The following is a 25,607-nucleotide window of genomic DNA, read 5'->3' as shown; positions in this document are numbered from 1 at the left end:
CTTGTCCTGCTCCCTGGCACCCGCCTCACTGCATATCCCTGCACGGCCGCTGCTAAATCTCCCAGTCATGTTGCTAAAGTGAGACAACCCCTTTAAGCCAATAAGGGCAAATTCTTTGGCATTACATACTGTTTATGTGCAGTACCATTATTTATTTTGGCTATTTAATTTGAAGTTTTGTTGCCACTTTATATCTGCAGCTAATTTTTCAAGTAACTCCTCTGAACTGGAGTCAGTGGGTGGTAGTTATGAAGATATCATTGCCTGTTATTCTGCTAGATGAAGGGCTCAAATATATATCACGGCATCATTTGGATGGTAAGTACTATAATTTTGGACCCATATTTTTTTTATTTGTGTTTTAAAGCCTACATTCAGTGACAAGACATTTCACTTATGCAACAAATGCCATGTAAAATGATTAGTCATTTTCCTGTATTATGTCCCCCTATCACTTCAGAACTGATCCTCCCCAAAAAACGGATGTCGTGTGCATGAGGCCAAAGTCACACACACTTAAAATTGGTATCACTGAAAAAAAAGATTGTCCCGCAAAAAATGAGCCTCCCAAAGGTTTAAAATTGTTTTTCAGTATTAAAACGCAATTAAAATTTATTTAAGTGTGGTATCGTTTGAACCGTACTGACCTGGAGAATGAAGAGAACAGGTCAATTTTACAGCATAGTGTACCGTGTAAAAAAATTAATTCCTTTGTCAGAATTGCATTTTTTTTTTTCTCAATTCTACCCCATTTGGACATTTTTTCCCGCTCCCTACTACATGGTATGCAACTGTACATGGTGCCATTAGAAAGTACAACCTGTCCCACAAAAAATAAGCCCTCATAAGGCTATGTGAATGGAAAAATAAAAAAAGTTAGGACTATGGGAAGGCTGGGAGTGAAAAACGAAAATGCAAAAATGGAAAATCCCAGTGTTTATATATTTTTTTTATTTTTATTGGTCTAAGGCTCAGCTTTGATTGATAGGGCCAGTCAATGACCAGGACGGGTTGGCAACAGTAAGCAGTGGAGCTTGAGTGCAACAGGACCAGTGGTGACACCCTCATTGCACCAAAGGCCTAATATTTAAATTTTAAGAAAAAGTATCTTAACTCAGGAATGAAACCTCAGATCACCCAAAAAAATAAACGGGTTGTAAGCTTGCTTGTCATTGGCTGCAGACAGTAGCCATGTCAGGACGAGCATGCTCACTATGCTGGTACTGTAGAGCTGCAATCTGGAGCAGGCCAATGGCTGTAATACACAGCTATCCGAAATTTCAGATGTTTAACCCTTTGAACACTGGTCGCATGATTCAAAGGGAGAGACTGAAGGGGGACCTTCCTATGAATGTGTCACTGGGAATTAATTAACTCAAAATTAAAAATCCCATTTGAGATATTGTAAAAAGGAGAAAATTGAATTTTTGTACAAAAATTAATAAAAAAACATTTTTTTTACAATAAAATTTAATGTAATTGAACTGAAAACATAAAATAAACCTATATTTGGTGTCACAACTGGAACAATTTGTATAATAAACTTATAATTATTTATGATTAGTATATGCTGTAAAGTGTGTGTGTAGATAGATAGATAGATAGATATATATATATATATATATATATATATATACACACACACCCTGTAGAATTGTTTTGTTTATGAATTTTTTCCAAAATAAATATAATATAATAAATTGAATGCTGATTAACCCCTTCCCGACCAGCGCCGTAATAGTACGACCGATCTGGACGTGACTTGCCGCCCAGCACCGTACTATTACGGCCCGCTGAATGGGCGGGAGCAGGAGCTGTGCCCGCCTGATCAGCTGCAGGGCACCGGCTGGTCCCGTTAGCCATATCCCTGCTGTATGCACTGGTATCCGTTAAAACACTGATGCTGTAGCATTAACCCCTTCTATGCCAATCGAGTCCCAGCGCTGCTATGGCAGGGACCCGATGGGCAAGAAGGCAGCCCGATGCCGTGCAGAGGCTGCCCTATGCATTGCACGGCATCGGACCTGCCTTCTATGGGTGCCCAGGAGATCCAGCCCCAGTCTGGGTCTCCTAGGCAACCTGTTAGTGTCTTACTCTGTGTAATACACTAACAGGCAATGCATTACAATACAGATGTATTGTAATGCATTGCAGAGGGGATCAGACCCCCAAACGTTAAAGTCAGAAATAAAGTTTTTTTTTAAAAAGTAAAAAACTGTGTGTTTAATAAAAAAAAAAATAGTTTCAAGTGAAAAAAGAAAAACTCTTTTCTCCTGATTTTATCATAAAAATTGAAGAAGAAAAAACACTGCATATATATTAGGTATCGCCGCGTACGTAACGGCTCTATAAATATATCACATGATCCACCCCGTCCATTAAACGCCATAAAAAAATAAAATTAAAAAAATTGTGTCAAAAAAGCCATTTTTGTCTGTCACCTTATATCACAAAAAGTGCAACACCAAGCGATCAAAAAGGCTTTGTCCCACAAAATGATACCAATAAAACAGACGGATCCGCTCTGAACGCAAGTGTGAAAGTAGCCTAAGAGTGACTGAACTGAAGACATCCTGATGCATACTGAACGGAATGCTCTCCATTCAGAATGCATGGGGATAAAACTGATCAGTTTTTTTCCAGTATTGAGCCCCTAGGACGAAACTCAATACCGGAAAACGTTACCACTAGTGTGAAAGTACCCTAAGCCCCACAGAGTGACTTCATATCTGAACTGGTCCTTAAAAAGTGGGTTTTTGAAATTTTCTTAAAGATTTTAAGAATTGCTTCTAAAATTCTAAGCCTTTTAACGTCCCAAAAAAATAAAATGACATTTACAAAATGATGCCAACATAAAGTAGACATATGGGGAATGTTAAGCAGTAAATATTTTATGAGGTATCAATCGAAATTTAGATAATTGCTAATTTGGGGATTTTTCCATAAATAAAGGTGAAATATCTTGACTGAAATTTATGACTATCATGAAGTACAATGTGTCACGAGAAAACAATCTCAGAATGGCATGGATAAGTAAAAGCGTTCCAAAGTTATTACCACATAATGTGACACATGTCAGAAATTGCAAAAATCCCGGGCAGAAGGGTGAAAACTGGCCATGGGTAGAAAGGGTTAAAAAAAGTTCAGTGCATCAATAGAAGGTAGCAATCAGGATAGGTTTCTGGATGTCCTGACAAACTATTTATCTAAGTGATTTTCTTAAACATACTATAGATACAACTACATATAAAAGAGCAATCACAGAATGTGACATCCAGATTTTGCTGTCTTGCATGTGCACTGCTGACACCAACCAGCACCACTACACCATACATACTGTAGGCCAGTCTGGACTGTGACTGCTTTCCTGTGAAACTGCTTTCCATGGGTTGAACTGAAGTGCTTAATAGTATGGAAGCAGCAGGTGCTATTCTCTCTTTTAACCAATAGGTGTCAGTAAAGACATTCTAAACACCTTAGGCTACTTTCACACTCTCGTTTTGGCTTTCCGTTTGTGAGCTCAGTCATGGGCTCTCACAAGCGGTCCAGAACGGATCAGTTTTGCCCTAATGCATTCTGAGCGGATCATTTTCCATTCAGAATGCATCAGTTTGCCTCCATTCAGTCTTCATTCCGCTCTGGAGGCGGACACCAAAACGCTGCCTGCAGCGATTTGCTGTCCGCTTGCCAAAACTGAGCCAAACTGATCCGTCCTGGCACACAATGTAAGTCAATGGGGACGGATCCGTTTTCTCTGACGCAATCTGGCACAATAGAAAACTGATCCGTCTCCCATTGACTTTCAATGGAGTTCATGACTGATTCGTCTTGGCAATGTTACAGATAATACAAACTGATCAGTTCATGACTGATGCATGTGGTTGTATTATTGTAACTGATACGTTTTTGCTGATCCATGACGGATCCGCCCAAAACGCGAGTGTGAAATTAGCCTAATTCTCAGGTTCATTTTTCAAATGGCCAAACATTTGCCAGTATTTTTGTATTATTATTGAGATGTGTAAACACAGCTATACATTTTAAATGGTATGCAAGATAAATATATTTGGGAATTGCCTCCTTTCAGTTTCACACTTGTCATCAAATTCCACCTCCAAGTACGTTGCCCCAGGACAAAGGAAGACCGTTTGTATCACAACAATTGTTTTCATAGTTGTGGGGGGATTCCATGTTCCAGGTCTGCAGAACCACCGGATGTTGAATTTGACTCCAACTTTCCAATTCAATCTAAGCATGAAAAAATAAACAATACTCTGTTATAACATGGTTTATTCTCAGACGACATAAACGGTTTCCCAGTATAAAAAAAAAAAGCTTTCATTCAAGCAAAATATCTTGATGTGTCAAATTGTTTTGCTGTCCGCTTGCCGAAACTGAGCCAAACGGATCCGCCCTGACACGCAATGTAAGTCAATGGGGACGGATCCGTTTTCTCTGACACAATCTGGCACGATAGAAAACTGATCTGTCTCCCATTGACTTTCAATGAAGTTCATGACGGATCCGTCAACACAAATGGATCCGTTCATAACGGATGCATGCAGTTGTATTATTATAACGGATCAGTTTTTTGCAGATCCACGACGGATCCGCCCAAAACAAAGTGTGAAAGTAGCCTTACTCAGCTTGGAAACATGACTGCCATTTATATTATTTTTATTATTAAAGTGCCATTCATTCCATGGCGCTGTACATATGAAAAGGGTGCACATACATGATACAGACAATTGCAGTAAACATAAACCAGACGAGTTACAAAGGGCTTAAAATCTACAAGATATTATTCACAAATACACCTAATGGCCACCGTATTTGGTACTAGTGTACCTCTTCAACTCCGTACATAAAAGCCTGCAAACATGATGACCAGGATCAGTTGTTGTTCAGACCAAGAACAATAAGAAATTAACAGACTGGTCTGAGATAACAGGACAGCTATATGCAGAAGTGCATCTCTGACCACACATCACTGCACAGCTACAGCATTAGAAGAACATGAAGAGCATTAATTAATGTGTGTGATGTGTGTGTGTGTATACAAATGTATATGTATTTATATTATATTGTATAACTGTCTGAAAGAAAAATACCCAAGGAAGGGCTTCTTAGCAAATAGAAATATATATTTATATACAGTGTGTGTGTGTGTGTGTGTATATATATATATATATATATATATATATTGCATCTAAACATCATTAATGCTCTATGCTGGTCTAGAACATTGCTACAAGGAGGTAGTTAACGCATAGCGCCGAAATAGTATGATGCTGTGACAACATGGGCTCAGGAGCTGTGCCCATGCCATTACTTGTGGGTGATAAAGTCAATCCTAGTCATTTAACCCCTAAAATAACATTGTCACCACATGCCAATTTGAGATGGCTACTAGGCCATATCTTTGGCGTGGCCCAATAGCCACTGTCAGTTTTACTGTAACTGACATTATACAGAAATATTAGTGTATTATAGGGGCGATAAGAGGATGACATGTTCAAGTCCTATACTTTAAAAATTACAAAAAAAAGTGTTGGAAAGAAAGTTTAAAAAAAAAACACCATTTTCAAATAAAATAAAATAAAAAATATATACTTTATTTGCTTAAAAATTAAATTGTACCCCAAAGATGGCAAAAGTGAAAACTACACAAAAATACGAGCCCTCATACAGCTCTGTTGACAGAAAAGTAAAAATATTATGGGTCTTTAAATGCAGCCTAACAACAAAGGTTTTGAGCTCAAAAAGTAGAAAAACATAAAAAAATTAAAATAAATTTGACCTGCAGTATAATGAAAGACATTATAGAGCAGTTCTGAGCAGTGTCTGTGTAAAGCTGTGAGACCATAAAACACTAAGTTGCTGAAGCATGGCTGTGCCTGTGTCTCTCTCTCTCACTGCAGCTCGCTCCTCCTCACATCTGCATATACTTTGAGGGGCAGCTATTATCTGATCCCTCAGTTAGTTGACATTTATCTTTGTCTCTCAAGATGAATACAGTGAGAATTAAGAGCAAATGTTACGTTAGGAGGGAGGAGGAGCAGAAGAAGTGGGTATAAACTGTAAAGATGCTTTTTTTCTCTTTTATGATATGTCACAAAGTTTCTCTTATTCACTGGTGTTAACACAAACTGTGTCATTTAGGCCTTATGCACACGACCGTTCAGTTTTTTGCGGTCCTCAAATTGCAGATCCCCAAAACACGGAAGCCCCCCGTGTGCCTTCCGCAATTAACGGAACAGGCGGCCCATTGGCAAAACGGACAAGAATAGGGCAGAACAGGGCAACGGATGCAGACAGCACACCGAGTGCTGTCCGCATCTTTTGCGGCCCCATTGAAGTGAATGGGTCCGCACCCGAACCGCAAAAACTGCGGCTCAGATGCGAACCAGAACAACGGTCGTGTGCATGAGGCCCTATAGACATTTATAACAACTAGAACACAAAATTGCTTCCTATCATGTCACTTCAGTAATTATATATTGAATAATGATTAAAAAGGCTACAAAATAGATGGCAGTTGTCATTACAATTACTGCAGATATTATGCTCACCTTCAGCTACAGTATTTGCAAGAATGGTAGAAAGGTGACTTTTGCATATACAATATCTGTGTGCCCCCCTCTAACACTATTCTTTTTTTCACAATGGGTGACACAGATCTGTTTTTCCATAGCTGACACTAATCATTCCTGTTTGTAGAGGGCAATGCTCCATTGGCACATTTGTTATAGTTGTTAATCTGATAAAAGTAAAATGAATTGATTGGTGTTTGAGAATGTGGAAAATGTTAAAAGGATAACTAGGTCAGTCTTACTGGGCATCAGTAATATTCGGGAATGTAATTGACAAGTACAAGGTTATTGACTTTATACATATTGACTATATGCTTATATGTAGACATTTGAGCACATTTTTGTAATTCGCCATCTTTACTTGCACTAAATTTACATTTACTGCCCTTCCAGGTTTACTGAAGACTGTAGAACAGTCCTGGAATGGAACTACTCAGATTAAGTCCTCCCATACTCAAGAACATACTTGGTCAGTGGTTTAATTTTATTAGGCAGTATGTCAAATATGTCTGGTGATGGGTATTTTGAGTGGCCTTAACCTGACACCTGCACAAGTTTTAGGCTACTGTCACACTAGCATTAATATTTTTGGGTATTGAGATCCATCATAGGGACTCAATACTGGAGAAAACTCGCTTCTGTTTTGTCCCCATTGATTGTCAATGGGGACAAAACGTAACTGAACGGAATGCTCCAAAAATGCATTCCGTTCCCATACCGGAGAGCCAACCCGGTTTTCTTTCCGTCCTGGGATGCGGAGCAAGACATGACCCACAATGCGAGTCAATGGGGACGGATCCGTTTTCTGTGGCACAGTAGAAAACAAATCCGTTCCCCATTGACTTATAATGGAGTTCATGACAGATCCATCTTGGGTATGTTAAAGATAATACAACCGGATCAGTTCATAACAGATGCAGATTATTGTATAATCAGTAATGGAACCGTTTTTGCTGAGCCCTGCCTGATTAAGCAAAAACGCTAGTGTGAAAGTAGCCTTAGGCAGGTGTGGGAATAATGCTGCAAAGCATGATTGCTTTCAAAAATATATAAGTGTTAATAGTTTATTTTTATCATTTAACAAAATGCAAAGTGCATGAACAAAAGAGAAATTGTAATCAAATTAATATTTTGTGTGATGACCACCGTCGGTTTTTCTACGTACACATGTACACAGTTTTTGAAGGAACTCAGCATGGAGGTTGTTCCAAACACCTTAATGAACGAAGCACAACCAAATCCTTCTGTCTCTCCCTGTAATCTTATACCGACTTAAAGGGAATGGGTCATCAGAAAATGACCTATTGTTTAAATCACATTTTTATGTTTAACATATTTTTAAGAATTTTTTATGTTATTTTTTTTTTAAATCAGATCATTTTTTATTGTACTAAAATACAACAATGTGGCATTGTTACAAATATACGCATATCATGTCCCATATTGTGAGATATAAATTAACACCACCGATGATTATGATACAGCAGGCAACCATACAATGACAGTGTAACCGCAACATACCCCTCCCAATTCTTGGTCAGTACAGATCACTTTACTGCAGTTATCTGCTTATTTATCATTCTGATACTGCCTGTAATGATGTCACCTCTCTGTATAAATAAGACACCTATTCACAATTGGTGATTGTCAAAACGTATCTATTCTTTCCTTGTACAATGACCTCTACACAGCATGGCTAGAAAACTCTCCCATGTATGTCAATAGGGTCCCTCCTGACCCTTGTGTGTGTGACCCATGGGGCTGCTTCAAAGCAATTTTTGAATGCTTTGTGAATGCTGTTAAGAAGAGCTCAGGCAAGATGGCTGCCCCCATAATCCTGTTCAGAAACAGAATAAAAAAATCTGTAATCAGAAAAAAAAACTGATTAGCAAAAAGGATGTGTGTTGAGATTAGGTCTTTGTGGGGGTCTTATCACTTCTAGGACTCCTTGTTCTTCTTTACTCTGAAGATAGTTTTTAATGATATCAGCTGTTTGTGGTTGTTGTCCTCCTGCAGAATAAATTTGAAGCCAATCAGTCGCCTTCCTGATGTACTGCATGATGGATAAGAATCTGCCTGTATTTCTCAGCACTGATGAACTTATTATTCCTGACCAAAACCCCAGCTCCATTTACTGACATGCAGACCCAATCTTGTCGGGAACCTCCACCATGCTTCACTGTTGCCTACAGACAGTTATAGAGAAGCGTTGTTCATCATAACACAGAACACATTTCCACTGCTCCAGAGCTCAGTGATGACACACTTTACATCACTCCATCAGACATTTGGGAAAGGCCTCATGCACACGACCGTGCCGTTTTTTGCGGTCTGCAAACCGCGGATCTGCAAGAAACGGAAGCCGCCCGTGTTGCCTTCCACAATTTGTGGGTGCTGGCAATATAAATGCCTATTCTTGTCCGCAAAGCGCGGACAAGAATAGGACATGTTATATTTTTTTAGTGGGCCGCAGAACAGAGCCACGGATGCTGACAGCCCACGGAGTGCTGTCCGCATCTTTTGCAGCCCCATTGAAGTGAAAGGGTCCGCATCCGAGCCACCAAAACGGCTGCTCTGATGCGGACCCAAACAACAGCCATGTGCATGAGGCCAAACTGGGAAATTAAAGTGGCCCTGGAAAAAAAAAATGGAGGGGGGGGGGGGGGGGAACGCAACACCAGTAGGCGGGGTCAGCAATACCAGAGTGCAAAATGCCTTCCCTTTAGAAGCATATATGACAGTGCAGCACAGTATATTGCCCCAAAATCTGTCCCTTTGTGGTGGCAATTAATAGATGCCATTTTCTGTTCTCCTCCTCCAGTTGTCTCTGATTAAGGTGTGGAGCAGGGGGCTTAGGAGGTGAGACGCGGCTACAAACGTTCAATTCTGGAGGATGCGTGTGGTCACTGGCTGGGTACATGAGTACACCTGATTCTAACAGTGTTAATTACCACTTATTATATACCTGGACAGCGGCAGAGAGGAGGGCTTGTGTGGCCCTCTGGGCATTGGCCCATCAGGTAGTTTCCCTGTGAGGCCAATCTGACCCTTGAAACTCATCTCGTGAAGCTCCTGGAGCGCAACGTTTGTGCTGATGTTAATGCCAGGAGAGTTTTGGAACTCTGCAGTTCATGAGTCGGCAAAGAGCTGGCAACTTTTATTCATTATGTGCCCCAACACCCAGTGACCCCACTCTGTAACTTTACCTCCTCTGCCACTTTGTGCCTGAGTTGCTGTGGTTCCTAAATGTTTCCACACAGTGGAAGGAGGGAAGAAATTTCACAAACTGACTTGTTACAATGGTGGCATCCTATTACAGTACCACATTTGAACTTAGAACAACCAATTCTTTCACATATGTTTGTAAAGGGCGACTCCATGGCCAGTTACTCCATTTTATATACCTCTGGCAATGAGACTGAATTAAACACCCGAATTCGGTGATTAATGGAGAGAGGGTGCAGGAGTCAATAGGGGCTACCGGCAATACCCACAAAAAAGATAGGTATCACATTTTGAAGAAAATATATGTTAAAGACTTGCTTTCTCTGACATGTTTACTTGTAAACTTGGAAGTTCAGAACATGAAGCACACTCTCTAATTCACTTTCTAAATGCTTTAACTTGTGTATATCTCCCCTTTACTCTATCAATCTCACACGGCTGTACAAGCTAGGATATTAATGAAAATGCATGCCGGTCTCTTCAGAGATATACATGTATCATCCATGTTTCAGTGTATCAAAAATATACATGCATCAATGTTAATGTGAATAACATGCTTTGACTAAAGATGCTTCCGCAGTGTTCAGAGTTAGTTTAGCAAGAAGCAGGGAAATAATACATGGCAACAGGATCAGATTATAGACAATAGTTTTTGCTGCACTACGGTGTTGCTGACCCAGCCTACTTGAGTTGGTCGCATCTACTTGCGTTGGCCTTGCTCACTTGTGGTCTTCTGTCAATCTGGCCACGTCTACAACATAAGGGCCACTTCTTTTTTTTTTCCAGGGCCACTTGAAGTTTACAATCGGCCCCTGAGCACACATCAAAACTCATGTACAAAAAGTGGTGTTTTTGTTAATGCATTTCGGAAGAGACTGCAATGAATGCTATAAATGCGGATCTCTTCTGAAATGCACTTTTTCTACATGAGTTATGATGTGTGCTTTAATGCTTTTCATTCAAATTGGAATTTTAACAGTCTACCAAAGTACCTGCTTTATTGCTTGCCTTCATCTCAGGATTTTATCTGAGCATGGCATCTTGGGTGAGAACTTAATCATAGAAGATGGGAAAGCTGATGCTTTGTATATTCTTATGTCTTATTTTCCCCAAGAATCCTTCACAAGAAAGCTATCATTTTAATCAACAGAGTCAACCCAACTTGGCAGCATGTATGACTTAGTGGGGTTACACAGTAACATAGTTTTGCTGGAAAAAAAAACATGTCCAACTAATTCAGCCTGTTATCTTGCAAGTAAAAAACACCCAGAGAAAGTAAAAAACCACTCAGGAGGTTGAAGCCAATTTCCTCATTCTAGGGGAAAATGTTCCTTCCCAACTCCAATCAGGCAATCAGAATAATTCCCTGGATCAATGACCTCTCCAGAAATCTAATAACTATAACATGTAATAATATTACACTCCAGAAATACATCCAGGCCCCTCTTGAATTCTTTTAGTGAACTCACCGTCACCACCTCCTCAGGCAGAGAGTTCCATAGTCTCACTGCTCTTACAGTAAAGAAACTTCTTCTATGTTGATGTAGAAACCTCCTTTCTCTAGACGTAGAAGATGTCCACTCATCATGGTCACAGTCCTTGTTATAAATAGGTTATGAAAGAGATCTTTTGTATTGAACTTTATTATATTTATATATGGTTATTAGATATCCCCTAAGTCAGTCTTTGATAATCTTTCTCGGTACTGTAGTCTACTCATTCCATTAGTTACCCTCCTCTCAACCCTCTCCAGCTCTGCTATGTCTGCCTTGTTCACAGGAGCCCAGTTCGTACACAGTACTCCATGTGTGGTCTGATTAGTAATTTTGTAAAGTGTCAGGACTATGTTCTCATCACGGGCATCTATGCCCCTTTTGATGCAACTTATAATCTTACTGGTGTTGTGCTTACTGACTTGTGCTCTTTAGACCTGTTTCACATTTGTAGTAAACAGATCCAACAGCCTGCCAGATCCGTTAATATTGGGCGCTACAGTGTGCTGCCGAGATACCGTCCAACCCCATTCACTATAATGGGGATCAGCAGAGATTCGTCCGCTACCCAGCAAATATGCAGAGGGACTTCCGGACAAATACCGCTGCACAGTAGTAAATGGGGGGCCTGCCGGGTCTGTTTAATGCAAATGTGAAACAGGCCTAAAAGACTAATTAGACTTTTCAAAAACCTTCCTTTACGGCTCATGCACATGACCGTATGTATTTTGCGGTATGCAAAAAAAGGCTTCGCAAAAAAATACGAATGTCTGTGTGAATTCTGTATTTTGCGGACAACAATAGAGCATGTTCTATTTTTTTGCGGAATGGAAATACAGAAACGGAATGCACATGGAGTCACTTCTTTTATTTTTTTGCGGACCCATTGGAATGAATGGTTCCGAATAACGTCTGCAAAAAAAACAAACAACGTAGTGGACAAGGAAAGAAAATGTTTGTGTGCATGAGCACTTAAAAGGTTCTTAATAGCCTATAATTACTTTCATTTTTTTGTAATATACTTTATTAATCAGTAATACAGTTTTCCTGCTCAAATAGGCATCCAAAGTCCTGGGTGATATTGCGTCTTCAAATCATTATTCTAGTAGAGCACTGTACTGGTGTGAAGATTTCAATGGAGGCTGCAGCTCATGCTGCACAGGCTGGAGCATAGATCGTGTGTGTGTGCCCCTCAATCTTGGCAAAATTGTGGCACAGCATTTCTGTATACTGTACCGAGCCTGCTCCACTGAGCTCAAGGCTCTCTATAGTACATTGCTACTCCTGTACCAATGTCAGAATTTAGCCAAGCTTGAGGAGTGCACAGGCAGGAGCAGAGATGTTCGCTGTGGCTCCCAATGTAACCGCTGCTCCAGTACAGCGCTGACCTGTCAGAGCTGTACTAGAATAATGATTTGAAGACGCAATAGCATCCAGGACTTTGGGTGCCTATTTGAGCAGGAAAACTATATTACTGATGAATAAAGTATATAAAAAATATTTTTTGACTATTTGGAACATTTTAAAGGAAAATTTTAGAAAAGATTAGTTACTCTTTTTTTAGCTATTTGTAATGTAAGGCTATATATGATGTTTCTTTATTTTTAGATGCAATTGAGAAAAAATAATGGTTGAAAATGATCACCTACCAACTTGGGACAAAGCGAAGAGAGTACTTTAACCGCCTCCGGACCGCCTAACGCAGGATTGCGTTCCGGAGGCGGTCGATTCATTACTCCTTGACTCTTCGGCGCGCCATCTCGCAAGTTTACGCGCACAGCCGGCCCACGCATGCGCATTGCGGGCCGGCAAAAGTTAAAGGAGGAGTTCGTCACCAGTCTGCCAGCCAATGATCATCGCTGGCAGGCTGGTGATTTTCAAAAAATCGAATCACAAGCCAGTTAACACATTATATTTATAAATATAATGTGTTAAATGGCTTCTGTGCTCCTCTGCTGGTCCTTTTCGTCGGTTGGTCCCAGCAAAGGAGCACACATCAGTGAGTACACCAAACACTACACTTAGCCCCCAAATCACCCCATCACCCCAATTAACCCCTTGATCACCCCTGTCAATCACTAGTGAAAGGGAAAAAAGTGATAAGTGTAAACTGTCTTCTAGGTTAGTTTAGGCCCTGCCGCAGTGACAACATTATTAATTTTTTTTTTATCACTGCACAATCACTTTACAAGCGCTGCGCGATAAAACAAAAATCAGTTTTGATATTTTTTATCAATCGCAGCGGCTTCCGGTACTTCGCTAGCCTCCAATTTGTAAGACAGGCTTGCTTTTTTTTCTTGGGTAGTCTCAGGGAATACCCCCCTAAATTTTAGTTGACCAAATGGCAAGTAAGGGGTATTCTTCTGAAGAGGCCTACAGGCTTCTGACCCAGTCGGGTGAGGAATGGGAACCCTCATCTGACGAATCCAGCGGGTCAGAATACGAACCTGTAGAAAGCAGTGGCAGTCTGACCCAAAGTTCGGACAATGAGGTTGAGGTCCCTGATACCACCAGGCGTACCCGGCCCCGTGTTGCTAGACCACAGGTTACGCAGGAACCACTTCAAGGGCAGCAGAGTGGGGCTGGCGCTGTCGGATTAAGTGGTGAGGCATAGACCAGCAGCGCAGCCCATCCTGGACCTAGTACCAGCACTGCCGTAGAACATGGTGAAGTCGCGAGCACCAGAAGGGCAGTTGAAGCCGGTACGGTGGCACGTGCATTAGTTCCCCTGTCGCAGCCACCGCACAGACAGGCCTGTAGAGCCCCTAGAGTCCCTGAGGTGCTGGCAAACCCTTATTGGCAGCCCCCAACTTCATCCGCACCAGTAGTTCCCCCTTTCACTGCCCAGTCTGGAGTTCGGGTTGAGACAGATCGGATCGGCACTGTTTTTTTTTTTTTGCTGTTCTTGATTGCGGAGCTCTTGGACTTAGTCGTGGCAGAAACAAATCGGTATGCCACTCAATTTATAGCTGCCTATAGGGCCTTCTCCTCAACATGGGCCTGACAAAAAAGCATGAATTGCGGTCAAATTGGTCTATGAACCCAATTAATCACATGCCCATGTTCTCTGCTGCCATGTCCAGGACACGATTTGAGACCATCCTGCGTTTCCTGCACTTTAGTGGCAACAGCACCTCTCGTCCCAGAGGCCACCCAGCTTTTGACTGGCTCCACAAAATTCGGCCCCTAATAGACCACCTTAACACCAAATTTGCAGATTTGTATACCCCTGAGCAAAACATCTGCATAGACGAGTCCCTTATACATTTTACCGGGCGCCTTGGCTTCAAACAATACATCCCAAGCAAGCGTGCCCGGTATGGGTTCAAATTGTATAAGTTCTGTGAAAGGGCCACAGGCTATACGCACAAATTTCGAGTCTGAGGGTAAAGATCAGACCCTGGAGCCGGTCGGTTGCCCTGACTACCTGGGGAGCAGTGGGAAGACAGTCTGGGACTTGGTGTCACCCTTATTTGGCAAGGGGTACCATCTTTATGTGGACAATTTCTACACAAGTGTGCCCCTCTTCAGGCATTTGTTTCTAGAACAGATTGTCTGCTGTGGCACCGCGCGACCTAGTCTCCGGGGCTTCCCCTAACTGCTCGTTACCACCCGTCTTGCAAGGGGGAAGAGGGCTGCCTTGTGTAACGAAGAACTGCTCGCGGTGAAATGGAGAGACAAGCGTGACGTTTACATGCTCTCCTCCATTCACGCAGACACGACAATACAAATTGAACGAGCAACCAGTGTCATTGAAAAGACCCTGTCGGTCCACGACTTTAATTTGCTCATGGGAGGGCTCCTTATTTAGTGTCCCGCCGCACCAGACGCTGGTATAAGAAGGTGTCTGTATATTTAATTCAATTGGCGCTTTGCACATTGTCCCATGGGGAAGGAGAGGTTTGTCCTTTAAAGGTAAAAAAATATAAATCACCGGTAAGCAAAAAAGTTAATGTTCTGTTCCAAAAGTTCAATAAAGCTTATAAAAGTTAATTTTCTGTTCAAATGTTATATAAAGTTAATGTTAATAAATTTCTTGCGTTGCGGCCTGTTTTTTTTTTTTTGTTTGTTTTTTACCTTCGAGGTGGACCAACCGATGAACCAGCTGCAGCACTGATGTGCATTCTGACGGAAGCATTGCGCTGTCAGATTACACAAAAGTCGGTGTATGCGGCGCTGCAAGACTAGATTTCTCCTCTGCAGTAAAAAAGATACGTTTGCCGAGGCTTATGAGCTGAGGGATGGTGTTCATATGCTTTGGCAAACAAAAAAAAAAGAAAATCCCGGCAATGATTTATATTCATCCACATCGATTGATGTAAATGGAGAAATCGGGTTTGCCAGGGCATACGAGCTGAGTGTGTTTGGATGTTGGGCGGAGCTCCTATGTCCTGGCAGACGCCTTTCCCCCTCCTTATTTTTTTTTTTTTTGGGCAGAGATTTTTTTCATCCACATTGATCGATGCGAATGAAGAAATCTGTGCCTTTCATTTTTTCTTTCAGCCCAGAGGCTGAACGAAAAAAAATAATCTCATTACCCGTATGCTCAATATAAGGAGAATAGCAGAAACTCCTAATGCTGGCCATACATGTAATGATTGTGGAGACCCTCAAATGCCAGGGCAGTACGAACACCCCACAAATGACGCCATTTTGGAAAGAAGACACCCCAAGGTATTCGCTGAGGGGCATATGGAGTCCATGAAAGATTTGACTTTTTGTCCCAAGTTAGCAGAAAGGGAGACTTTGTGAGAAAAAAAAAAAAAATAATCAATTTCCACTTGTGCCCAAAAAAAAATCTTTTTGGGGTGTCTTCTTTCCAAAATGGGGTGACATGTGGGGTATTTATACTGCCCTGGCATTTTAGGGGCCCTAAAGCGTGAGACAAAGTCTGGAATCCAAATGTCTAAAAATGCCCTCCTAAAAGGAATTTGGGCCCCTTTGTGCATCTAGGCTGCAAAAAAGTGTCACACATGTGGCTATCGCCGTACTCAGAAGAGAAGTTGGGCAATGTGTTTTGGGGTGTCGTTTTACATATACCCATGCTGGGTGAGAGAAATATCTCTCTAAAATGACAACTTTGTATAAAAAAATCGGGAAAAGTTGACTTTTTGAGATTTTTCTCACCCAGCATGGGTATATGTAAAAATACACCCCAAAACACATTGCCTTACTTCTTCTGAGTATGGCGATACCACACGTGTGACACTTTTTTGCAGTCTAGGTGGGCAAAGCGGCCCAAATTCTAAAGAGCACCTTTAGGATTTCACAGGGCATTTTTGACGCATTTGGATTTCAAACTTCTTCTCACGCATTAGGGTCCCTAAAATGCCAGGGCAGTATAAATACCCCACAAGTGACCACATTTTGGAAAGAAGACACTCCAAGATATTTCGTGATGGGCATAGTGAGTTCATGGAAGTTTTTATTTTTTGTCACAAGTTAGTGGAATATGAGACTTTGTAATTTAAAAAAAATCATCATTTTCCGCTAACTTGTGACAAAAAAAAAGTTCTATGAACTCACTGTGCCCATCAGCGAATACCTTAGGGTGTCTACTTTCCAAAATGGGGTCATTTGTTGGGCGTTTCTACTGTCTGGGCATTGTAGAACCTCAGGAAACATGACAAATGCTCAGAAAGTCAGAGCTGCTTCAAAATGCGGAAATTCACATTTTTGTACCATAGTTTGTAAACGCTATAACTTTTGCACAAACCAATAAATATACACTTATTGCATTTTTTTTAAATCAAAGACATGTAGAACAATATATTTAGAAAAACATTTATATAGAAATGTAGTTTTATTTGAAAAATTTTACAACTGAAAGTGAAAAATGTCATTTTTTTGCAAAAAAATCTGTAAATTTCGATTAATAAGCAGCAGCAATGAAATACCACCAAATGAAAGCTCTATTAGTGAGAAGAAAAGGAGGTAAAATTCATTTGGGTGGTAAGTTGCATGACCGAGCAATAAACCGTGAAAGTAGTGTAGTGCAGAATTGTAAAAAGTGGCCTGGTCATTAAGGGGGTTTAGGCTAGGGGAGCTGAGGTGGTTAAATGCACAAGTGCTACCTGTAGTAACCAATACGTTTTCAGCACTCGTATTTGCAGAGATTTAATCATACATTTGAAAAGAAAGAAAGCTTACTGAAAACCATGAAAACTAGAGTTAATCTGTTCCAAAAAATATATGTAATACCAAGCAATATGCATGATTAGTTCATGATTGACCTCCAGTGGTGTGTTTCTGAGAAGAATCCTATTTTTATTTTTTTTCTTGAAGCCATTAAAATTTAATATCAGACATATCATATGTTATATGCTAGGTAAGGAAACACTGGGGCACAAATGCTACTGGTGTGAAGAAATGCAGGCAATCAAATTGCTTCAACAAATTATATTTTTGCCCCTTTGTACTTCATGTTCTACTGAACTTGTGAGTGCAGCATTTTCATTTCATCTCATACCAGGAACATAATCACATTATATCAAATGTAAGTATAAAAGGAGGCTGGAAGACGTGTGCTCTCATGCACACAATTTCCCAGGATAAAACATGTACTTTATGAGGGAGATTTATCAAAACTGGTGTAAAGTAGAACTGGCTTAGTTATCCATAGCAACCAATCAGATTCCACCCTTCATCTTTCAAAAGAGCTCTGAAAAATGAAAGGTGGAATCTGATTGGTTGCTATGGGCAACTAAGCCAGTTCTACTTTACACCAGTTTTTATGAATCTCCTTCTATGTCTATTTGGTAATGAGCATTTCCACTAGTTTACCATAAATGATCCTGTCCCTGCCTTGTCATAATTGTGTACCTTAGTCTTTAAACGTACTGTAGATCAGTCATACTTTTTCCATGTTTTCCATTGCCTGTTGTAGATGGAATATGCAGCAGGAATTGTTCTGGAGAGAGATTAGTTGAGTAAATGTGTAGCTATGTATATGGTCTTGTCTCTATACTGTGTTATCCTAAAATGGCAGTAGATACCAGTGCAGCCTTAAATAGACTAGTAGAATATATACACTCCTGAAGGGAAGCTTCACAGCTTGGCATATTGTTTTTCCCGTAGTGCTCGCTCTGAGAGACCTGTTAGGTAAACAGTGATGAGCAAATGATCACTGTTATTTCTCCTATCTCTGTGCTACTTATGCTGTGTCTATAGGGTTGTAGGATATTTTGCTTTTCATTGTTTTCTTCTCTTTTCTTGGGCTATCTATAAATTTAAAGAAGTTTTCCGAGTGTTTCATATTGATAACCTGTCCACAGTATCAGTGATGGCTAACCTCTGGCACTCCAGGCACTCCAAGCATGCTACATTCATTTCTATGGATGCAAGTGTGCATCTTGGGAGTTGTAGTTTTACCACAGCTGGAGAGCCGGAGGTTAGTCATCACAGGGATATATTATCAGTATGTGATCGGTTGGGGACCAACTCCTGACATCTCTGCTGATTAGATGTTTGAGGAGACCATGTCCTGTGATCGCTTTATCAAGGGGTAAAGCTCTTTTGCTTTACCTCTTGTCTTGTGTGGCTTTTATTCTGGTACTTAACAGGTAAGACCTTTATACTTCCATTTTTTTTCTTTATACTCTACCAATAAGTATAAAAATAGCATCACAAATATTTGTACCCTGCATGTGTGCAGTACATATACCTATTCTTTCCGATAAATGGTACTCCGCCTGCTTTACACACTGTGGTTAAACTTTATGAATTAAACTTGGATTGTTAGTTTCAGTATGACATGGAAGAGTAGGCCAAGTCTATACAGAATATTAGTATGTGCTTAAAGGGAACATGACACCGAAAGGTTTTTCTGCCAGTTAAAACCAGTAACAAATATCTTTTTTTTTTCTCATCTGTTTTTATTTTCTAATTATAGATTTTTTGTATTCTATTTCCTGATCATAATTATAAGGACTCTGTGCAGAGGGCAGGAGGGAGTTTAATAAGCTTTGGCAGTCAGCTATACTTAACTGTGGATCCAGTGTTATCTGTATATATAAGTGATATTTGTCATTATTTTCCTGCCTGTAATGATAAGCATATAACTGCAGTAAAGTGATCTTGACAGATCAAGAAGTGGCGGCTATTAGGTTTAGTGGCCAGTGCAAAAACTGCAGATTTTTTTTATTTTTATTAATGTAGATATTGGCATGGAAAATGTAAAATAACCACCAAAAATTATTAAAAAATATGTTTCACAATATTAACATGATTGCCAGTACAGATATGTGGGTCTTACCTTTGCTCTTAGCTCAACATATCCTGAGGTGTGAGATCAAAGCATTCTTTTTACAATACTGTGTCACAAGATGTCTATCCTATATAAGTCGATGAGTGGACACCCAGTGGTTGTGATGAGAATTGCAGTCTGTTTTTGCAAGCACATCTCATTGTATTTAAAGAGGTTATCCAGTTTCCTCAGTATCCAGCACCTTCACTGATCAGCTATTTGAAGAGAACGCATGGCTAGTGCAAATGTTGCGTTCTCTTCACTGTTTAGCTGCTCGTCGTTGACATTGCAGCAGCAAGCAGGTGTAATTACTGTCTCATTCACTTGAATGGGAAGAAGCAGTTGTATTTAAGATCTGTCCCATACAAGTCCCTTTCAGCTGCAACTGCTTGCTGCCTCAATGTCGTCAACGAGCAGGTAAAGAGTGAAGCGAACGCAGCACCTATCTTCAATCAGCTGATCAGCAGGTGCGCCGGGAGTCAGGCCGTCGCAGATCTGATTGTTGATGACCTATCCTGAGGATGGTGAGACAGCCCCTTTTAATTTCATGCTGTATGAAAATGTCACATGATCTATCCTGTCAGGTGAACCAATGAAAATGTAAAATCATCGAACAAAAATAAGCTCTCACACACCACAAGGTGTATGCTGCAATAACAAGTCAAAAAGCAATGAGAGAATTGCTGCCTTTTCTTTATCTTCCCAAAAAGGAAATAAAAAGTATTATGTACCCCAAAATAGTACCGATGATAATGGCAAGTCACCCCACAAAAAAAATCTTGCACAGCGCTGTAAAATGAAAAATGTACGGTTGTCACAAAATAGCTGTACTGAGGCTGTTTGAAAGCAACATGGTGCCCATAAACCAATCCGTCAAAATATGCATTGCTAAAGCCAAAGGTGGTCGTTTCCTCCTGAATCCTGCAGCATACCCAAACAGCAGCTTATGTCCACATTTATGGTATTTCTGCATCCAGCAGAACCTACATAATAATTTAAGGAGCATGGCGTTTCTCGGATGGCACAAGCTGGACACAACATATTAGGCACTGAAATCTGTGGAGCACATTTTATTTTTATTTTGTACAGTCACCTTGTCATTAATTTCTGCAAAATACCTGTGGTATCAAAATGTTCACTCTGTCTTTTAATAAAACACTTGAAGGGTGTAGTTTCTGAAATGGGGTCAAGATCTCTGCAAAATGTGATGTAGCACCCGAAAACCATTCCAGCAAAATACGCACTCCAAAAGCCAAATGGCACTCCTTCCCTTCCAAGGCCTACCACGTGCCCATACAGCAGCTTACATCCACATTAATGGTAATTCCATACCCAGTAGAACCAGCCTATGAATTCAAAAAGTGTGCTGTGAGTCTCAAGATGGCACCAGCTGTGTACAGTATATTGGATACCGAAATACCATATCTGTGGAAGAATTGCCATTCTCATTTTACACAGTCTGCTGTGCATTAATTTCTACAAAATACCTGTGGTATCAAAATGTCTCATTCCACCCCTTAGAGGGGTTTTCTGAGATATTAATACTGATCAGTGGGGGTCTGATACTCAGGACCCCCGCCGGTCAACTGTTTGAGAAGGCATGGGCGCTCCTGTGAATGCAGTTGCCTTCTCTCTGCCTTTTTTGAGGCAATGTAACAACATGTTCTTTGGTCACCGCCTAGGTGCCACTCAGCCTCATTGAAGTGAATGGGGCTGAGCTGCAATAACCAGCACAGCCGCTGTACAATGCATTGTGCTGTTCTTGGTGAGCACAGAGAAGACCGCGGCGCTCACAGGAGTGCCGGTGCCTTCTTAAACAGCTGATCTCGGGAGGCAGACCCCCACTGATCAGGTAACTGATGATCTATCCTTTGATAGTATTAAAGTCTAGGAAAACCCTTTTTAATACCTGGAGTTCTCAAAATGAGGTCACTTTTTGGAGGTTCCATTTATTATATCACCTCAGAGTCTCTTACAGATGTCAGCACAAGCAGTGTAAATCACCACATTGGGCCTCAAAATGCACATGGTGCTGTTATACTCCTGAGCCCTCTCATACGTTCAGGCAAAAGATTAGGGCCACATGTAGGGTGTTTGTAAAACCAGGAAACACAGCATAATAATGAGCGCTTACTTTTCACACTGACACACGCCAGACACACCATATTGGTCACTGAAATGGCAAATCTGTGTAAAAATTGCAATTTCCATCTGCAATGCATTCATTTTTGTAAAACACCTCTGGGGTCAAATTGCTCACAACATTACTTGGTAAATTGTGTGACGGTTGTGGTTTCTAAAATTGGGGTCACTTCTTGGTTTTCTTTTATTTAAGAGCAGTGTAGTGTGTAGCAAAGCCCCGCTCTCACCCCCCTGGACAGGTCTGCAAGTGGTGGCAACCAGTCTTACTCACAATTTCGGACAGGTTGCTTGCGGGATTTTTAAATTGCTACCAGAAGTTGTTTTCCAGGATTATGGCCCTTTTTAATTAGCACCTGTAGCAGTACCTAATGAAAAAAAACATACTTACCTGCTCCAGAAGATGACCAAACAGAGCCAGGTCATCAGAATGGAGCAATGGGGAGCAGGTGAGTGTGATTTTTTATTTTTTTTTCCTTTAGTTACCACATGCTTTGGGGGCTAAATAAAAAGGACCATAATCCCGGAAAACACTTGAAAAGGTGTTTTCCAGGCTCCATATATAAATCACCTATCCCAGGGATCAGCAACCTTCGGCACCCCAGCTGTGGTGAAATTACGACTCCCAGCATTCACACTTGCTTGGCTGTTCTCAGAGCTCCCATAGAAGTGAATGGAGCATGCTGGAAGTTGTAGTTTCATAACAGCTGGAGTGCCGGAGGTTGCTGACCCCTGACCTATCCTATACTCTGGATAGTTCATGAATATCACCTGTTCACCGATCACCTGTTCTACACCCTGCTTCAACTAGAACTTTGAATGTAGCCAGAAGCTCATCTCTGTTCAGTTTGGTGGTCATGCCAAGTTATTACAGTTCAGTTCCTATTGAAGTGAATTGGAACTCTGCTGCAGTAACCTGGCATGGCCACCACACCATTTTTTCTGGTAAGATGATGCACACTGTGATGGAAGCAGACAGACCACTGAGGTCCGTCAGGTTCCATTGGTGCCCAACATGTGAGGTACTGTATCTGTCAGTTTAAATTCCGTTTTTCTGCACCTATGACAGAACTGAAAAAAGGAATTCGTAATGCAGTTGAGTAATTTCCAAATAAATGGTAATATTTTAGAAAAGACTAAAGTAGGTGATTATTAATTTTATTATAAATAGTATTTCTCAAGGTTGACATCTTTTTTGCTTTTGTAGGAGGAAGCGATATCCACAACACTCAGACAACAATATATCCAAATAACATTCTCCATCACCACAATGCAGACTGAAGAAACCCATATGTCTGCAAGTCTTCAGCTGAGACTAGGATTTCTCCACCTTCTACAGCAATGTGGGTGGAATATTTAAACAAGAAAATAAAAACAAAAATAAAAATATCTGTAGCTTTTTCTGTACATAACGGTGCAATAACTGGACATCTTACTCGTGGCTTGGGAATTGAAAAAACAAAAAGTAATTTTGGCAGTGCAGGATTTTGGAAGTTTGCTAGTTCTCTTATTTAATGTTAAGAGGTTCTTAGTCCCTGTTGGTGCTGACATACACATGAAATGATGTAACTTCAGGGAAGGCTACAACATGCATTTACAGCCTGTCATCATGGGAAATGGAGACGCTTCCTGCTTACAATACTCTGTAGTCAGCTTGTATAAAGGCATTTCAAAGACTACATTCACGTTTAATGCTATTCCACTATAGCCAAAAATATCTAGTGTTGATCTACGGTTTGTCCGATTTCCTTCAGCTAGGACACTGAAGCTGTGACATTCACTGTGTGAAGTTTTAAGCAGTCTCACATCTTCTTACTGCATATGTATCTGTTAAGAGTTCTCTGATGTGGCCTTCATCCATTTCACCATATCAGCACAAATGCTTTGTCTGAGGTTTGTCTAGATTTTTGCACTGTAAGTTGTGTGTGAAGAGTGGAATAAGTAGTAATGGTGTATGGGGTCATCAGCTGCTTTGTTTTAGTAGTTTTCTCTGAAGACGGGACATGGTTTTATCACTCCTATATTAGTTTTTATAGTGGATGACTCACACAAAGCTGCACCGCACACCAATTTCATATTGGACTTTCTTAATTAAATCTCAAAAAAACAATAGATGAGATTGATAAAATCTGGTGATTAGGATTCATATGGAAAACAGGGTCTTTAGTGATGACAACAACCTCAGACATTGGATCCATCGTCTATACAAAACGTTTTAGAATTCAGTCTTTCATAAGGATTGCTACATTTTACTTGTAATACACTTTTTGGAATTGTGTTATAAAATGTTTGCAAAACAAGCAAATAAACACAAGTTTCCCCTTCTGTGATCTCATTAATGTACTGAGCTGCATACATTTGAAGAGAAAATAACTGCGGCTTTAATGGTAATCTGAATCATCACACGGTTGTCGATGTGATTGTCAAGTGATTTATCTGATGTAATCATCATAGTACGGATCTTCATCTCCTTGATTTTTGTAAATTGTCACCAGTTCTTTTCTATTTTACAGTTTACTTTTTTTGGGCTTTTCCTTGTTCCTGCTTACTTCAGAGTGTGCTATGCAGTGGTGAGGAAGTTGATATATGCAGCAGTCTTCACGGTTACTTACCATAGAAATGTTATATTTTCTACTATAAATCAGTGGTGTAGTATCAGTTATAGCGGGTCCACTTTGTAATTTTGAGTTTTTCTTGTCATAGAGGTTGGATAAAAGTAATACATAGCTATTTTATCAGCTGAACCAAATGGTGTCCAAAACCTTAGTCTATACATGTACTTTACAGTGCAGTGCATTTCAGCCTGTTATCTGGTGACTAGTGACAATGACATTTGTGGCAAGCTTCTTTGGTGGGAACATGTTAGAACACTTAAAGGAACAGAACTAAGGTAGCTATCTTATTCGGTTAATACTTAAAGGGGTTGTCCGGTTTAGAGCTGAACACGGACAAACCTCCATTTTCCCTCAGGGAGCCCCCTGGCCTTGAGCATCAGAGCAGTTCATGCTCCAATGCTCTCCTTTGCCCTGCACTAAATTGCGCAGGGCAAAGGCTCTTTTGTTTACAATAACACACTGCCAGACGGAGGCTTCCGCCCAGCAGTGTGTTCAGTGATGTCACCGGCTCTGAAGGGAAGGGCTTTAGTGCTGCCCTAGCCGTGTTACTGGCTAGAGCAGCGCTAAAGCCCGCAGATCGTTGCTGGTGACGTCACCGAGCTCCCTGAGCAGCTGGAAGAGGCTTCAGCTCGCCTGCAAGAGACCCGGTACAGTCAGAGTATAAGAAAACACTTTCGGCTAAGAATTTCCTATATGAGAATGGGACTTGAGAAATATTTGAAAAAAGTAGGACAAGTATGTATTATGTATGTCACTCTAGTACTATTACACCAATGTCCCCAATCCAGGTCAACCCCTTTTAAGAAATGTTGCTTGGAATGCTTTCACATTATTATTTTTTTTCAATTTTTTGCCTTAAAATGTATAAAAGGGACTGATTCTACACTATAAACACCCTATTTTATCGGTAAAATGCCTCCCAATGTTTTGGCAGACTCTTGAATATACTGTATCTCATGCCACCAAGATGCATAGAAATGTGTACACTTGTTATACTACTGAGTAGATTCATTGTACAGAAAAATGCAAGATATCTTACTGTAATTAATTAATATATTCTATATTTAAGGAGCCCTTATTTTACATCTGGGAAAAGGTTTGACCAAATATATTATTCATTTTTTTTTTTTTTTTTTTTTTATGTATTCCTGTTTAGAGTGGGTTCTGATTTTTAACAATATTTGTATATGAGTGGAATTTTTAAAGAATAAAATACAATTATATTACGTGTTGTCATGACTGAATTATTTTACATTACATTATGTTTACACCATTGGCCTATACCAGGGGTGGCCAA

General features: G+C 40.4%; 1 protein-coding gene across 1 annotated transcript in view; it reads left to right on the top strand.

Annotated features, from left to right (window-relative positions):
• ATP2A3 (ATPase sarcoplasmic/endoplasmic reticulum Ca2+ transporting 3) overlaps positions 1-25,165 on the top strand; it is a 185,302-nt gene extending 160,137 nt beyond the window's left edge. Inside the window, exons 20-22 of the mRNA XM_044285175.1 lie at positions 201-318; positions 6,987-7,062; positions 22,903-25,165. Coding sequence (XP_044141110.1) covers positions 201-318; positions 6,987-7,062; positions 22,903-22,948 — 240 coding nt within the window. The 3' untranslated portion in view covers positions 22,949-25,165. The remainder of the gene's footprint in view (positions 1-200; positions 319-6,986; positions 7,063-22,902) is intronic.
• The last annotated feature ends 442 nt before the right edge of the window (positions 25,166-25,607 follow it).

Source organism: Bufo gargarizans, chromosome 3, assembly GCF_014858855.1.
Source record: "Bufo gargarizans isolate SCDJY-AF-19 chromosome 3, ASM1485885v1, whole genome shotgun sequence".
In the NCBI taxonomy this organism is placed as follows: Eukaryota; Metazoa; Chordata; class Amphibia; order Anura; family Bufonidae; genus Bufo; species Bufo gargarizans.
Note: the sequence above shows the minus strand (reverse complement) of the source record. Positions and strands in the feature narration are given on the sequence as shown.